The following is a 16,317-nucleotide window of genomic DNA, read 5'->3' as shown; positions in this document are numbered from 1 at the left end:
GCCGGGGGCCGCCCTCCCGTCCTTGACCAGGTTCCTGACCCTGGGACCCAGGGCCAAGGGCTGCAGCCCAGGCCTCCCTGTCCACGGGCTGGGTTCCTAGCATTTACGATTTCAGTGAATTCTCACAGCAGTTCTGCAAGGCGAGTTGTTACCCTATTATTCAGGCAAGGAAAAAGGCTCAGAGAGGTCATGAGATGTGACACCCACTCAAGGCCAGGTCCCTTGAGCCCTACCCCAGGTATTTCCCCAACTCGGTGCTGGTCCTCGGCCATAGTGACTGGTTGTCAGGCCCCAAAAGGGAGCTCGGCTTTGGCTGGTCTGTGGCTTGGGGCCAGCCTGGCTCATTTCGCTGTGAATTCCACCGGGGAGGGGGCAACTCTGCCACTAGCTTGTTTGTGCTTTATCAGAGGGTCCCACAGGCCAGGCAGAACTCCAGGTCACCCACAGGGTCCCCCAAGCTACCGAAGCCATGGAAGCCAACGTGGGGTCTGACACAGACCCGCCTCCTACAGGAAGCCCTCCCTGCCCTGCTTGGCCCATCAGCTGACTCCTCTGGGCTCAGGCTGCCTGGCTGGAAGGTGGGGACCAGATGAGGCCCATGGCGAACCTCTGGCACGTGGCAGCCCCTCCATAAGCACTTCCGGCCCCACCTCTCCCTCACTCTCACAAACGCCATTTATGTCAGAAATGTCCACTTGTCAATATTTGGATGTGTTTGCATTAATGTCTTAGCCCTTACACTGTGCAAAGCTCTTTTAATTCATGATTTAATTCATTGATTGTCCAATAAGTCTGTGAGGAGGGTGCCACAACAGAGCCCCCATCAGTACCTAACCTGAACTCGTCACCTTGCCTCTCCAGACCTGTGCTCCGGGGTGCCCTGCCTCGAGGGGAGGCCCCACCATCCATCAGCTCGGACACTCTGCCCACACCCAGACCCTGTCAGTCCTGAGAGGCTACCACCTCTGGAACCTGTCCCCCTCGGCCATCACCCTACCGCAAGCCTCCTCGGGTTTCCCTGCCCGGGGCACGGACCTCCCACTAGCGGGGCCCCATACCCACTGTGCTCAGCGTCTCCTGCCAACTTCGTGCCCACCTCTCCACACCGTCTGAGCGCTGCTCCTCCAGGAACCCCCCGACCCCTCCTTGCCTGCTTCCACACAGCGTCATCTGTCCCTCACAACACGAGACTGGGGATTTCTCGGGGGGCGGGGTCTGCTGGTGGCGGTGATGGCGGGCAGGAAGCAGAGGCCAGGTCGCACCGAGTCTGCAGGCCCTGTCACAGGTCTGTGTTCGGATCTGAAGGCAGCGGGAGACATGGCTGAGCTTCTGGAAGGGGCGATCCGAGTTTCACGATGCCCACTCGGGCCATGTTTGGAGGTGCATGGACAGGCCGACCCCGAGGGGGTGCCCTGGGGAGAATGCAGACGGTGGGGGTGCTGTCTAGGCCCAGCCCTGGCTGGGGGATGACAGTGCCCTGGGTCGTAAGCTCCTCTGGCTGGGCTCCTGGCTCCCAGGGACCCTGGCTCTAAGACAGCTCAGCTCTGCTGTCCTGGGCAGGCCGAGGGTGAGAAGTAGGAGAGACATCTTCTTGCCGAATTTGCCAAGAGGATTAAAACTCAAAAGCCAACCAAAGCTCTTAAATAAATAAAGCTGACAGCCACAGTAGGAAATTACTCTGGGGTTGCACAACAAAAGCTGGTTATTAAATGCCACGTAAACGGCCCTAGGGCTCTAAATTCTGAATTAATCGCACACTCAAAGGCCTATTTGTTTGCAGCTGTAGGCAGACAGGCTGCAAGGATCCTAAGTCCCTGGAGTGAAAAGGGAAAGCTCTTCTCTGTGCAGACCCTCTGCACACATTTATCTCAGTTTTTGCTGCCGCACCGTGTAGCAGCACTGCCTCCCTGAAGAGGTGGTGAGCCCGTCACTGGGGTATGCAAGGAGGGTTGGGAGGGTTATCGGAGATTTGTACGTCACGTGGTGATCCACTCATTCCACAGCACCTACTGTGCGCCAGGCGCTAGACCAGGCCTGGCAGGGAATAAACAGACCAGGCCCTTGCCCTGTGAGGCTCGGGGCCCAGTGAAGATGGAGATAAGGCATCAAGTCAAATAGGTGTTGTGCAAGTCTAGAGGGGACCCCAGAGTGCACTCATGAGGCTAACGAAAGGGGTTAGCGAGGCATGGCGGTCAGGACAGGCAGCTCAGGGAAGGTGTGACAGCCAGGCCAAGGCAGAACGAGGACTCGGCCAAGTGAAAGTGAGGGACTGGGGATTCCAGGCAGCGCACACAGCACGTGCAAAGGCCCTGAGGCGAGAAGGGGACCGGCATGGCTGGAGCACAGAGGATGAGACGGTGTTCAGCGTGGGAGGGGCCAGAAGGCATGGGGTCGTGTGGGTCAGGATACATGTTGGGGAGCTGCCGAGGGGGGTCCCACCGGGGACAGGCAGGATAGATTTATCAGGATTATCCTGGCTGCTGTGTACAGAGTGACCAGAGGGAGGGTGAAGGAGGTGGGAAAGGAACGGGAGGCCAGAGCGGCCGGGGCAGATAGGAGCAGTGGCAGCCTGGGGGACGGTTCAAGGTCGAGCTCAAGACCAGCCTATGGACGGAAGCTAAGGAACGAGGGGAAGCAGAAAACCAGAGGCGACGGAGGCTTCTGACCTAAACTTGCCGGGGCGGTTCTCTCGGTTGAGGACGGTGGCCAGGTGAGACACGGGACTCGAGCTCAGAGAAGGCACAGGCGCCCTGAGTCATCAGCACCTGGGCGTGTTTGAAGACAGGCCAGGGTGAGGGTAGAGTTGGCAGGACTTCTGTGCAGGAAAGCTCAGGGTGGGCCCCAGTGTGTGGACATCACCCCGCGACCTCTGGCAGGGCCCTCGGGAGGGCAGACGGGGGACACTGCCAGTGACGCCCTGTGGAAGCTGAGCCCAGTGGAGCTGGAGACCTAGGCCTAACCCCGACTCCACTTATGGGGGACCCTGCTGCTCCCCCCACCCCGCCCCCACCCCGGCCGCAGAAAAAAGCCCGGGGCCCTTGAAGAGTGTGGCTTTCAAAGCCAGCCAGACGGGGGCCAGTCCTGGCTCAGTCACTTCCTGGCCAACTGACCTCAGATAAACCACTTGTCCTCTCCCTGCCTCCGAGGGCACATCTGCGGTGTATGCGGCCAGAGTGCAGAGGCAGATGTGACTGTGACGAGGAGAGACCTGGCACCAGAGAGTACTCCACGCACACTGCAGAAACCTGGGTGTCTGAGGGCCCCGTGTACAGGGTTGGGGTGTGTATGACAATGATCGCACCAGGCCCAGAGCGATGGCGGGGACACAGACCACAGTGTGATCTGTGCTCACAGGCCCTGGACCCGGCTGGCCCTCCCTCCTGCAGCGAGGCCTCCCTTCCCCTCTCTCGTGGGCTTCAGCCCCACACAGAGTCCCTTGCCCCTCGGGCTCTGGGGGCAGCCATGCTCACGGGATCCTGGGCCTGTGAGGCCCGTCCACGTGCCTCTGCGTTGCTGCTGTCCCTCTCTGTCCTCCCATCCTGTGCTCAGAGAGCGCCCACTCAGCTCCCACAGCTTAGCAGAGGAGCACCCCACTGACTCTGCCAGATAAAACAACTGGTAATCGCAATAGCGATAATAATACCTGAAATAATAGATGGCCTTATTGATTGCAACAATTCTCCCCGGTAGGTGCTACTGTCAGCCCCATGTCACAGATGAGGAAACGGGGGGTAACTCATCTAAAGCCATACCATTTGTAAGGGCACCCCGGGACAGCCCCAGCCTGTGACCTCCCCTCCCAGCCACTCCGCCCACTGGCCACCTCTGCGCCTGTCTGTGGTCATCAGGCTGTTTCCCTCTTCCCACTCTCCCATATGCGTCCCCGCCCCTCTGAGCTTCTCGAGGGCACAGACGGGCTCTGCCTCATGGAGGTGCCCTTATCACCATCCCAGGCCAGCCAGGCACACAGAGGAGGTACTTCACAAATGCAAACATGATCGGTTAAAAATGAGGGTTTCAAAATGCCAAGACCACCTCCAACCTCCCTGCCTGCTGCCTCCGCCATCCTGGTCCTGGGTCCTAATTATTCTAATAGCACCCGCCACATGGGTGGGGCATCGGGGCTGGGGAGGGGCCCCCACGGACACAACCAAGCTGCAGTGGGCAGGCGCCAGGCCCACCCTGAGCCCCCCACCTCTCAGACCCATCATGACCCGAGACGGGCCCACTAGTACCAAACCCCAACGCAGATGGGCCACCCCTGAGGGTGCAGCAGGCACTCATTAAATTATAACGCCCATCTCCCAGACATTAAGCGGCACCAGCGTCTCATCCCTGGGTCCTGGACGCAATTTAAACATAGCTGACCACATCACGCTCGCTTCCCTAAGGCCCTGCAATGGCACTCCCAAATAATCAGTCAATAGCGCTGGTTCCCAGACTGGGCTCTGTATTCTGCCAGGAAAGGAGTGCTCTCTTGAAATTCTCTTGAGAAACCCTGGCTTTTATCAATTTTTTTGTGTATTTCTTACTACAGGTTTTCTCAGAACCTCTGATAGAATCAAGTGACTGCCAATTGCAGGGACAATGTTCATGCCCCCAACCTTTTTGGGCCACAGGACACTTATTTTCAGAATACCAGACGACTTTTGGGAAGCCTGGCCCACAGGATGAAATCTAAGCTCTCAGCAGGATGCTATGGCCACTCGTCATCCCATCTCTGCCCACCTGCACAGACTCGGGTCAGCCTCTCTCTCTCTCTCTCTCTCTCTCTCTCTCTCTCTCTCTCTCTCTCTCACACACACACACACACACACACACACTTCCCCTACACACCAGCTGCTCAGGGCTATTGGCTCTCCCTACAAGGCTCACCACGCATAGCCAGCCTCCATGTGGTGGTTCATGCTATTCTGTCCTCCCAGAAAGCCTTTTCCTCTCGCTACCTGGAAGGTGTGTCCTTATCCTTGAAGTCAGTTTAGATGTCCCTCGTTGCTGAAGGTCCCGGCACCCAGGCAGCTGTGCCCTGTGGTGCTCCCAGGGCAGTAGGGCCTGCCCTCATGGCTAGTCCCCCCCTGAAGCTGCAGGCTGAGGGCACACATGAGCCCGACTCTGTGAACTCAGGGCCCAGCACAGAGTATCTGCATGTGCCTGTTGAACTAACGCCGCAGCCTGCCTTCTTAAGAGACGTCCCAAACACATAAGGGGACAGCAGGTTTTTCAGCATTTTCTTCCATGCACAGGGTCAGCCTGTGTGGCAAGAAACCATCCAGGGCCAACTCCAGGTCAGGGAAGGCTGTTCTGGGATTTGAAGAGGCAGAGAAATTCCCTGCCCACAGCCTCTCCCTGTGGAGCCCCAGGCATTCCAGGGACCCCATCAGCTCGTTCACCATTCCCAGACAGCCCTCTGGGGACATGCATTTTAAGTGCAGTTAAAAAGAAAGAAAACAGGGCCAGGCGAGTGGCACGTTGGTTAAGAGCTGGCTTGGGACACCAGAGGGCCCCGGTTCGGATCCCACATATGAGGGCCAGTGACACTGCCCTCCACAGCTAAGATGCTGAACAACAGCTCAACCTGGAGCTGGGCTGCTGTGAGTCGCCGGCGACGGGGTAGGCTGCAGCCCCTGTTGCAGTGGGTTGCCATGGGCTACCGTGTGTAGCCAGCAGCCAGTGTGAGCGGCCAGCAGCTGCAGTGAGCGGCCGTCCAGAAGCCGGCGACTGATCTGCCTTGCCCGGGAAGAGCGCAATGATGGTGCCAACTTGGGCCAGTGAAGCAACGTCCTCCACAACTAGACTGAAGAACAAAAGGACAGCAACTTGTCTGTTCCCCTTTCCCCAATTCCCCAGCACTGTTCCCATCCCCCAATTCCCCAATTAAAATCTTAAAAAAAAGAAAACATTGAGTGTCGCTCCAAAGGGCACCTGGGCTGGGAACTTAGGGCCAGGAAAGATGGCTTTTTGCCCAAGCTGACCAGTGGAAATGAGACACAAGACAGGTAAGTTCTGATGAGGCCAGAAGCTGGAGGAATGTGAGCTGGACCAGGCCGGCTGGGGTGGTCAGGAGAGCACCGGGGTTCACTTTTGACTACTGTGACCTTGGGGACAGCATTTTAATCCCTCCGGGCCTCAGTTTCCCCACTTGGAGAGCCAGAGGGCTTGCTAGCTGATTTCCAAAGGCCCTTCCAGTTGTGCCCAGAGCTTCAGGATTTTGAGGCTCTGCCCTAGCACTGAGCCTCAGTTTCCCCAGGAGAAGCCTTCCCGTCCACCCCGGGGCTGGTCTTCCCCAGCCCGAGCACTTACCCGATGGGCAGGCGCCCTTCTGCAGCTGGCGCACGGGCGTCCCAGAGAGCTGCAGCGCCCGGCGGCTGGCCGCCTGCAGCGCGCACACGTTGGCATAGGTGTGCCCGTCGGTGCCGCACACCGCGTGAGCCCAGCGGCAGCGACACACTCCGCGCGTGCACTCCAGGCTCTCCCCACACGGCGAGTCGAGGGGGCGGCCGCACGGTTCGCCCTCGCTGGCTGCACACACCAGGCAGCAGTTGCAGAGGTCAGGCACGTAGCCGCCGGGGCAGCGCGGGCTGGGGCAGCGCGACACATCGCAGCGCGCGGGGCACGGCGCCGCCGGTGGCTCCCGGGCCAGGGCCAGCGCGGCCAGCGCAGCCAGAAGCAGCGCCCGCGCCTGCATGGCTGACGGGCCGGGGGCGGGCGGCAGCGCGGAAGACCGGCCGGAGGCCGGCGGGGACACCGAGGCCGCGCTGGGGCCGGGCGCCGGACGCCTACGGAGGGGCCGGGGACGCGCGCGCGGCCACATGCGCCAGCGGCTCAGAAGGGCCGGTGCCGGGACCGGAGGGGCATGACCGGGTTGCGGAGACTGGAAAGGCGCCCGCTCCCTCCTGGCCGACAGTCTGCGGGCAACGGGCCCGGCAGCATTTAAAGGCGCAGCCCGGCCCGCCCCCGCTGGAAGGGGCGGCCGGGTCCCCGCGCCAGCCCCGCCCCCCGCCCCAAATGGCCAATGTTCCGCTTTCCCGGCCTGGACGCACCGGGCGGTGGTGGCACGAGGGGGCCTGCCTGGTCTGGGCAACCCCGGAGATGGATATACCGGTGGCTCAGAGGGGTAGGGACATGTGGAGGGGGTACCCCCAGGGTACAGGCACCACTGGAGTTCCTGCACCAGAGGTGCCCACGTCCAGGGTTCCAGCGACCTGAACTGCTCCTCCATCCCCATGGAAATGGACAAGTCCAGGCCCCAGCTCCGGCGCCCCAGCCTGGCTCCTGTCCCGCCCGCTTTCTCCTCCTCCCCCCACCCCCAGGCCTCCTCCGCAGGGGCGCTCTCCGCGCAGGGCCTGGACAGGCCACAGCGGTGGTGTGGATGGACGTCACCCCTCTAGCTCCCCACCTCCGTTGGTGACAAAGCTTCGGGGAGCGCCCACTTGTGCCCTGACTCCTCAGCCTTTGGAGCTGGAGGACGCGCTCTCCCAGGCGCTGGACAGGTCTGTCAGGGCTCACAGCTCTTGCCTTGGTCTGCTCTGTGAAAGGGAATGAGAGCCCTTTGCTGTCTCATAGGACTGCTGGGGTGACCCCACCAAGTAGATAGTGGGTTTCAATGTTCCCAAGCACTTCACGCTTGGCACGCAAGCTCTTCCCCACTCAGGCTCTAAAGGGCCACTTCAGACCCAGCGCCCTGCCCTGGAGGGGCCCAGAGGCTGGAGACAAGGATTTCAAGCCAGCCTGACGAGGGCTGTGGGGTCAGAGGGAAGAAGGCAGAACCCCCTCTGGAGGTGGGCAGGGTGTGGCTATGCGGTAATGGGACTGGGGCCTGGCAGGGGACAAACCAGGAGCTGGTCACCCCCTGGTCAAAGGCCCCAGAAGAGAAAGCAAATTAAAGCAGGGTGTCACTAAGCAGGAGACATGCATGCAGACGCTGGAGCTGGGGTCCCCCCTTCTGTCGTGAGCCCCTTGGCCACCCGGTGAAGTCCAGGGAGCCTGGTTCAGAATGATATTTTTTAAATGCATAAAACAAACTGCATAGCGTTACAAAAGGAAAATATGTGATTGAAATACAGTTATTAAAACAACAAAGAAATCCATGATATACACGTGGGCTTCTCTGTGAATAGTTAATAACAACACCCGGCGTGTCGGATCGGATAGCCGGGAGGTTTCCAAGCAGCGGGGAGCAGAAGGGAGTTTGGAGGTGCCTGCGGCCACCGCAGGGCAGTGTGGAAACACCCGTGCTTTTCCCTGGTGACAGGGTCACAGGTACACTGTGGCTCGGACCTACGTCACCACCGAAGGAAGTCTGGGCTTCAGGGGGAGTTGTGAGAATAAAGATGTCCTTTTCACCCAAGTTTATGGATGCCCAGGTTAGGAACCTCTGGCTCAGAAGGAGGGAGAGGGAACTGGGGGTGGGGGTGGGGCCTGGACGAGATAGGAGAGGACCCTGGGCGCTGCCTGGGGAGGGGTCAGATGGGTTTGTTGGAGGAAGGGGTGCAGGCTGGGGAGACACAGGAGAAAGGAGCTGGAGGTCTGGGCTTGAGCACCCACAGGATCCCAGAAAGGCAGTGGCGGTGAACGTGAGGCACAGCGTGGAGTCGAAGGGCAGTAGGGGAGTGGGGTGTGAAGGGGGCTATACTACATGCATTTCTACCTCGGAAAAAACGGGAAGTGCATTTTGCTTTGAAGATGTGGAGAGTTTCAGGCCTTTATTTGGAATAACCCAGAATGCTGGGGGTTGGGCACCCCAGGGCCAGGCTGGGCTTGGCCTCCCCCAACCCTGGCCAGGACTCCTGGTCCGCATCTCCTGCCCGGCGGGCTCAGGCCTGTAAGGCAGAGGGAGTGCCCTGCAGGTCCAGGACATACTGGGGGGCTTCGTGACCCAGAGCCGACTCTTTGGGGAGCCACACAGTGCTGCAGACACCCATCCCTCAGGGTAACACCAGTGCACAGAAAAGCAGAGACCTGGGAGGGTTAAGAGCTCATTTCCTGTTCGGTTAGGGAAACCATGTCTCAGGGAGGCACAGGGCTGGCTGCGGCTGCAGACCTGAGTTTGCATGCCCTCTACACTTCACAAGTGATACCTGCTGCTCTGTGGGGCCTGAGGCTATTCAGGTGCTCTGCACACATTATTTGACTGAATAGGCACGGCCCCCTGGGAGGTGTGTATTGTGCTCCTTAGAAGGAGGTTCTAGAAGGTGAAGGCCACAGCGTGCAGCAGGCCGGACTCAGAGCTGGGTCTTTCTGCCAGTCAAGTCTCAGCTCTTCCCTTCAGACCACACTGCCCCCCAATGGTCATTCGATTAGACCTTTACAACTGCCTGGCAAAGGGGACATTTATTCCTTGTACAGATGGGGAAACTGAGGCCCAGCGTGGAAGGACACCTAGTAGCTTCCCTGCTCCACTTGGAAGCAGCGGTGCAATCCCCTGGAGTTGCCTTTGTTCTTTCTGGACATGGGCTGACGTGGGCGGCCAGCTGGGCTCACTTGGGCTGCCGTGAGCATGGGCTGGCCCGAGGCCCCGAGCTAGCGCTCTGTTGGCTTAAAAGGGAACCCAGTTCCAGAATCAGGGGCAGCTGCGGGGGAGGCGGAGGGACAGCGCCCCCTGCTGCTCCCCACTCCTTCCTACCTCTGGCTCTGCAAACCAAGACACCCTCAGGGCTCCCCCAGCCTGCTAGGGGCTCCCTCCAGGGGATCTGAGCTCCCCAGAGCCCTGCCCCTCTGTGGGGGGCATTCCTTGAAGGCCCAGCTTGTGCCCAGGTGATGCCTTAAGGAAGACGGAGGCTCCTCCTACTATCGGGACACACAGGGAACACGAGGCACATTGTCCTCCGTCCAGGCTCCCGATGTGGCTCTGCTAGTGCATCCAGGCCCTCTCTCCTGAGTGTCCCTTCTCCAACAAATGCCGACAGGCTTCACTTACGTAAGTTTATCATTCATTCGTTTATATTCACGCCCCTTGGTCCCCACCCAAATATTTAAGGCTCTTTACAAACAAGAACAATATAAAAAGGAGGGGAGGAAAATAGAGTGAAGCAAAACGGAGTGACAGGAACATAACGGGAAGCCAGAGGTGAGGCTGATATGTAAATTCTTGTCATGAGATGCTACTTTTTAGTGTGTGCCCATAAATTCCGCTCTGCGTTTCCTGGTAGCTACTGCCCATGTGATGAAAACAGGCCCATTGCTCTAAACCAGCCTAACTCTTCTCGTTATCGAAAGGAGAGGAGGGGTCCCCAGGGAGCCTCAGAAAGAGGACGCTGGGGGATGTGCTGACAGCACCCTCTACCGTGACACCGTGGGGCTCTCCATAGAGTGTTGCTCGGTGGGGCCCAGGGGCGAGACAGCCTAGGGATCCTGCAAGAATCTCTGTTAGTCAGCTGGCGATTTGGATTTTCCTGGGGGAGCAACCGTTTTGGCAGTAGTGCCTGCGCTTGGCAGAATGACCTAGAAGCTAATTCAGGAGCAGGCCTTGCGATACTGGGGTTGGTGAGAAGTGGCCTCACTCACTCACTCATGAAAATGCTGCCCTCACCTAGCACACTTTACTGCAGGTAATGAGTTCCATGAAACTTTATTCAAGGAATGGACTCGGGTCAGCCCACATGACTTGTGGCACCCAACACAGTAGGGCGAGAAGGTTCTAGAAGACGGGACAGGGCTGCGAGGACTGAAGGCCTTCAGAACCACGTCAGCAAGGGCCCAGACACCATGCTTTGGGACCCTCTGATGAAACGCAGCCCAGGGGACCGAGGCATTCTCCCTATGGCCTGGCACATAAGGGCCCCACGGCGCTGCCCAGCACGTCCACACTGGTGCCAGAGGACCAGGCATTCTGAAAACCAGCAGAGGCGGTGGCTGGTGGCGGAGGCAGCAGTGCCCCTTGCAGACTCTGCCTTGTTTGTAAGCTCATGGGAAGTGCCCTCCAGGGAATGCCCCAAGATTCCTGGGCAAAGGGGATACTTTCCGTGGGGCTCAGGGTTCTGCGCCTGCAGCAGGGGTTCTTGCTATAAAGAGTGACCTTGCTCCAGACTGCAGCCGTAATGGGAACCACAGCGCGACCTTCTCAGGCCTGACTCCACTCCAGGCACAGCCCCTTGCCGAGAGGGACGGCGTCTCATTTCCCGGGCGCTGGCACATGCCGGGCATCAGCCAGTGTTTTGTTACATTGATCAGAATAGAGCTGACTCCATCGGGCCAGACCTGGGTGGGACCAGAGTCTGCGCCCCCGCTCCTGGGACACCCCCACCCCAGCACAGAGCTCGACAGCAGGGCTGTGCCCTGGCCCTTGGGTCCTACTCTCCAAACTCTGGGCAGGCTCTACCCTTTGACCTGCGCCTTGTCCAGGCAGGGGCTGCACATCGCATGAGGTCATAGCTTACGTCACTTTGGGGACCTCGAGGACCATCCCCAGCCACACCTCGGTCTTCGATAAGATTCATTAACCGGCATTAGTGGGTGACTCAGCGGGTGGGCCCTGCTCAGGGAGGGGTGGTGACGTGTGAAACACTGTCTGCAGCCTCCCCTTGGCACTCACCACTCGCAGAGGACGGGGGCCAGCGAGAAGCGATAACCAGCACTCAGCACTGCTCTCAGGAACCCTGTGCGGCAGGTGCTATGAGGATCCCCGTTTAGCAGGTGAGGCAGCCCAGGCACAGAGAGGTGGAGTTACGTGTCCAAGGTCACAGCATGGGACTGCGCCCTGTGAGGGGCCCATGGAGGGGCCACGAGGCAAGGACCTGGGCTGACCCCTAGGAGCTGAACGCCCCCCAGCCGACAGCCTGCAAGAAAACAGGGACCTCAGCCCTACAACCAAAAGGACCCGAGTTTTGCCAACACCCGACAGACCCAACACATGTCCTCGCTGAGCCTCCAGTTAAGGATGTGACCGGTGGCACCTGGAGAGACCCGGCATCAGGAACGGCTAACACATGCGGCTCCTGACCCACAAAAACTATCAGACAGCGAAGTGTGTTGTTTGAAGCCACTAGGCTTGTGGTCACTTGTTTTGTTGCACAGAAAACTGATATAGGAGGTGAGGGCTGAGAGAGAGTGTGCGGGGCGGAGGGAGCACGTCGGCCACTGGGGGCAAGGAGACAGCGGCCTGGAGAAGGGAGGCCCCACTGCACCAGCGCGGAGGGACCCGCTGACCTCTAGAGAGCTCTGCCTGCTGGCCCCACCCTGTCCTTTCTCGGCATCTACTTAGGTTAGGGAACACCGCTGGGGTGCTGGTTACACCACCTCACAGGCACAGAACCCCAGGCTAGGAGAGTTTAAGTGGCCCCTAAGGCATTAGATAGTGGAGCCAGGATTAGAAAATAGTTTCTCTGACCCCAAAGTCCATGTTTTTTCCCCAGCATCACACGTCTGCTCATGTCCATTTTATAGAAGGGAGAGCTGAGGCCTGGAGGGAGGTGGGCTGCTGAGATAGCCGGGCTAATTGATAACCCGGGGTCACATTGATTCAGTCTCTACTGCGTATCAGGCACAAACCGTGGGTGTCTCTAATCATGCCCACACCTTCCAGAGGAGGTATTATGTTGTCATGCCCATTGCACAGATGACGAGAGCAAGGCACAGAGAGGTTCCATGACTTGCCCAAGCTCACACAGCAAGTGAGCCACAGAATCGAGATTGGAACCCAGGCAGTGGCACTCGTGCCTCGAGTACAAAAGCTGCTTTGGGAGCAGCTGACGCTGAGGCTCAGACAAGCAGCGCTGAGAGGTTAGGAAGGGGTGTGCAGCAGCTCGGGGTGGGGGGGCCTGGCTGCTTGAAGTGATGTAGTCAGGGCTGGCGGGCGGAGCGGGGTTGGTCTTTTTTCTTTCTCTTAAGACAACAATCCTCAGCCCTGAGTGTCTGCAGCCCAAACCCTTCTTGGAAATCACCCACCCCACCCCATCCCCGACCCAAGTTGGATGCGAACCTTCTCCTGGATCAGAGCAGCCTCCCTGCTGTGGGAGGGTACATTCTGTCCATCCTGTCCGGCCAGGCAGCCAGCCCCACCCAGCCAGCTGACCGTGCAGCTGTCCTGGGGGCTGCTTGGCCTCCGTCTGCCCTCTGAGGCCCCTCTCCATCCTCTCTGAAGCTGCGTGGTGGATGCCCTGACGAGTCGCTCTGGCCACCCAGGCTGTCAGGAGTGAGGGGCGGAGGTCTGAGCTGTGTCCACAGGACTCCAGGGGCCTGCTGGCCTGAAGGTGAGCCGAGGAGAAAGCCCTTCAAAACCGAGGCTGAGGAGGTGTCTGATGGCCCTCTGGGGCACCCCTCAAACCTGCCAATGGGACACAGGACCTCCCCAGGCGCACCCTGCCAACAGTCCCAGCGCCTGCTGCTCCCTGGGCACCTGCCATGCTCTGTGCCCAGGTGTGATGTAATCCCCAGAGTCCCTGTGGAGGACCATCCCCATATCACAGGGAAGAATGCCAGGGCTCAGAGAGGTGAAGCGACTTGCCCAAGGTCACACAGGTTTGTGGGGTGGGAATATATTATAGAAGGTTGGGGTCACACATCACAAAGACGAGATGCTCTGGCCAGAAGGAGCCTCCCATGAGAGGCTGGAGGCCCCCCCTCCAAGTGTCTTCCTGATGCTTCCACACCTCCAGGGAGGAGAGCTCTCTCGCACACACCTGCCGTGGTGGCCTGCCTGGCTCTGGCGGGCACTGCAGGAGGCTCTGGAAGGGAGTGCATGGCATAACCATGAGGCAGCTCCAGGGTGTAGCCGGCTCCAAGCCACGTCCTGCCGGGAGACTGTGTCCATGCTCTGTAACCCCTCTAACCCTCAGTTTCCTCCTTAAAACGGGCACACTGGCTCTTGTCCTCTTGTGCACATTTCTCTGCTGCTGCCAGGAGACCAGCTGATCAGGTGGTAGAGAACCAGCCCCTGCCCCACCCTCTCAGCCTGAATGCCACCTGCTCTAACCCTCTCAGATGAAATACATCCCACACCCCCATCCTTGTGGACAGTAGCCTCTATCGCGAGCCCCCAGCCATCTGTCATCTCTTTAACTCCCATCCAGTCCCCTGACCCAACCCCACCCCTTCCCTCCATCCCAAGCCCCACACTCTGCACGGATGGCACCCCCACATCCGGGCCCCTGTCCCCAGGACTCCTCACCACAGGGACTCTTCCACCCTCCTCGGTCCCCAGTCCACACCCCAGCCCCTGTGTTGCCAGAAACGGCTCCATCTTCGCAATCTCAGTTTCCAACACACCCCTCACTTCGGATTTTAAAAATATAACAGCTTTGTTAAGATGTAATTCACATGCCACACAAGTCACACTTTTAAAGTATACGATTCGGTGGAGTTTAGTATATTCACAGAGTTGTGCAACCATCACTACAGTTAACTTTAGAGCACTTTCATCCCCCCCACCCAAAGCAGTTTTGTGCCCAATAGTGACCGTTCCCCCTATCCCTTCCCCCAGCCCCTGGCAACCAATAGTCTACTTCTGCCTGCTCTAGACATTTCCTATAAATGGAATCGTTTTTTGGTAATTTTTTGCTTTCTTATTTTATTAATTACAAAGGCAAGTTTCCCACTAAAACACAGGCATTAGTGCTAAAAAAAAAAAAAAAGAAAGGAAAAATCCCCAAGCCTGTGTGTGGCTCCCCTGCCCAGGAAGGCCCTCCCTAGGTGTGCAGCTGAGGTGTGTGTGGGGGTGGGGATGGAGAGACGGCTAGCCATTGGGGAGGAGGCGGAGGTGGGAGGAGCTGAAGTCGCCCGACGCCCGTGATTGGAGGGCACCACACCGCACAGCGTTCCGAAGACTCCTGCACCTGAAACCACCTTTGTAGAGAAGGCGTGGCTAAGCCCTGGATCAGCTCCTCCAGTGGACAGAAAACAGCTCCCATAGGAAGGGTCAGCTGGCGGTTGTGCTGGTGGAGGATGCATTTTTGTACCAGGACCTGAAACGTCTTCCGGTGCTCATGAGGGATTATGCTAACCAGCGTTCTCCAGCCCGCTTACCTCCATTCTGTGCTGGGTCATGGGATGGTGGCGTGTGGACCTGCCCACCCACCAGAGCTCAGCATGTCCTGAATGGTTTATCTCCCTAGGAAGAGGGGAGATGGACTGGCAGGAGGGAGGGAGGCAGGCCGTGAACAGCCAAAGGTGGCTCTCTGTGGCTGCAGTGTGGGGCAGGCGGGGCTGGAGAGGTGGGTTTGGGCCAAGGGTGCCCTGGTAAGGAGCTGGCATTTGATTTCAAGAGTGATGGGGCCGCTGGGGGGTTGGAGAGTGAGCTGTGTCCTTAAAGGATGGCAATGGCCACCGTGTGGGTAGGGGGCAAGGCCAAAGCTGAAAGAGGGCGGTGGCCCCAGGAGGGCATGTTCTCAGCAGTGCCCCGCTTCGGGCTGGACCCTTTGGGGGCACTCAGAGCTGCAGATCCCAGGCCCCTAACCTTCTCCACTTCAGTGTGGTGTGTGGGATGAGAGGCCCGCCAGCATGACACAGGGGTGGGGGATGATTGGGCCCCTGGCGTGTTCCCGTCCATCGCGCTGCATGGGCCCCTATAATTTTCCTGTAGGATGGACAGGAAGCTTTGGCCACGAGGCCGCTGTGGTTCTCTGTGCCAGAGAGGCCCCACCGTCACCCCAGCTCACTCGGTGGCTTTGTGCAGACGCAGCATTTTCCTCCTGCTCTGGCCGGGGCGTCCTTGGTGACCTCACTCCTGAGGCATGCCCCCCTCCCGCGCCCCTTCCGGGCGGGTCTGTGCAAGGGCTCCCAGGCTGGCCCTCCTGTGTGTGGACTGGCCTCGTGGCCCCCCAGGGCGCAGCTCAGGCATCCCCCCTTCATTTCCTGGGGCTCCCCCAGCCCCCCATCCTCACGGGCTCCCTGCATTGGCATCTCTCTCTCATCCTGCCACCAGGCCTTGATCCTGCTGCAGTCTCTCCTGGGGCGCCCTTTCTACGCTTCTTGGCATCGGACATTCTTCCTGGACTTAGGTGCTGCCTCCCCCACGTCCCCCGCTGGGTCAGGCATTGCGCTGGACTCACTGTCCCCTGGGCTTTCCCTGAACACCCTGTGGTATGTGTCACCAGCCTTTTCCCGGGCCACCACTACAAACCGGCCCCGTCATCATGCTCTCTAAACCTGCGTTTTGCTGACGCTTACTCCGTGGCTAATGCAGCCCCTCAGCCCAAAACGCCTTCCCTGCTGAGTGCTTCTGGAAGTCTCCGGGGTGTCTCGGGGCTCAGGGACAAGATGGACACCGTCCTGTAGCCACTTAAGGCCGAGACTGCAGCCTAGTGTGGGTGCGTGTTGCCCACGGGACACCCGAGTGGAGAAATGGCAGGAGGAGAGGGTGTGGGGATGGAGGGGCACAGCGGC

The 16,317-nt window shown here is 59.2% G+C and overlaps 1 protein-coding gene across 1 annotated transcript in view; it reads right to left on the bottom strand.

The window, feature by feature from the left end:
- HTRA3 (HtrA serine peptidase 3) overlaps positions 1-7,130 on the bottom strand; it is a 36,035-nt gene extending 28,905 nt beyond the window's left edge. The window contains exon 1 of the mRNA XM_019626455.1: positions 6,301-7,130. Within this exon, the coding sequence (XP_019482000.1) occupies positions 6,301-6,811 (511 nt within the window). The 5' untranslated portion in view covers positions 6,812-7,130. The remainder of the gene's footprint in view (positions 1-6,300) is intronic.
- Positions 7,131-16,317: the final 9,187 nt, after the last annotated feature.

This window comes from Hipposideros armiger, unplaced genomic scaffold (genome assembly GCF_001890085.2).
Source record: "Hipposideros armiger isolate ML-2016 unplaced genomic scaffold, ASM189008v1 scaffold_677, whole genome shotgun sequence".
NCBI classification, from domain to species: Eukaryota; Metazoa; Chordata; class Mammalia; order Chiroptera; family Hipposideridae; genus Hipposideros; species Hipposideros armiger.
The sequence above is the reverse complement of the archived record's forward strand: the minus strand, read 5'-3'. Positions and strand labels throughout refer to the sequence as shown.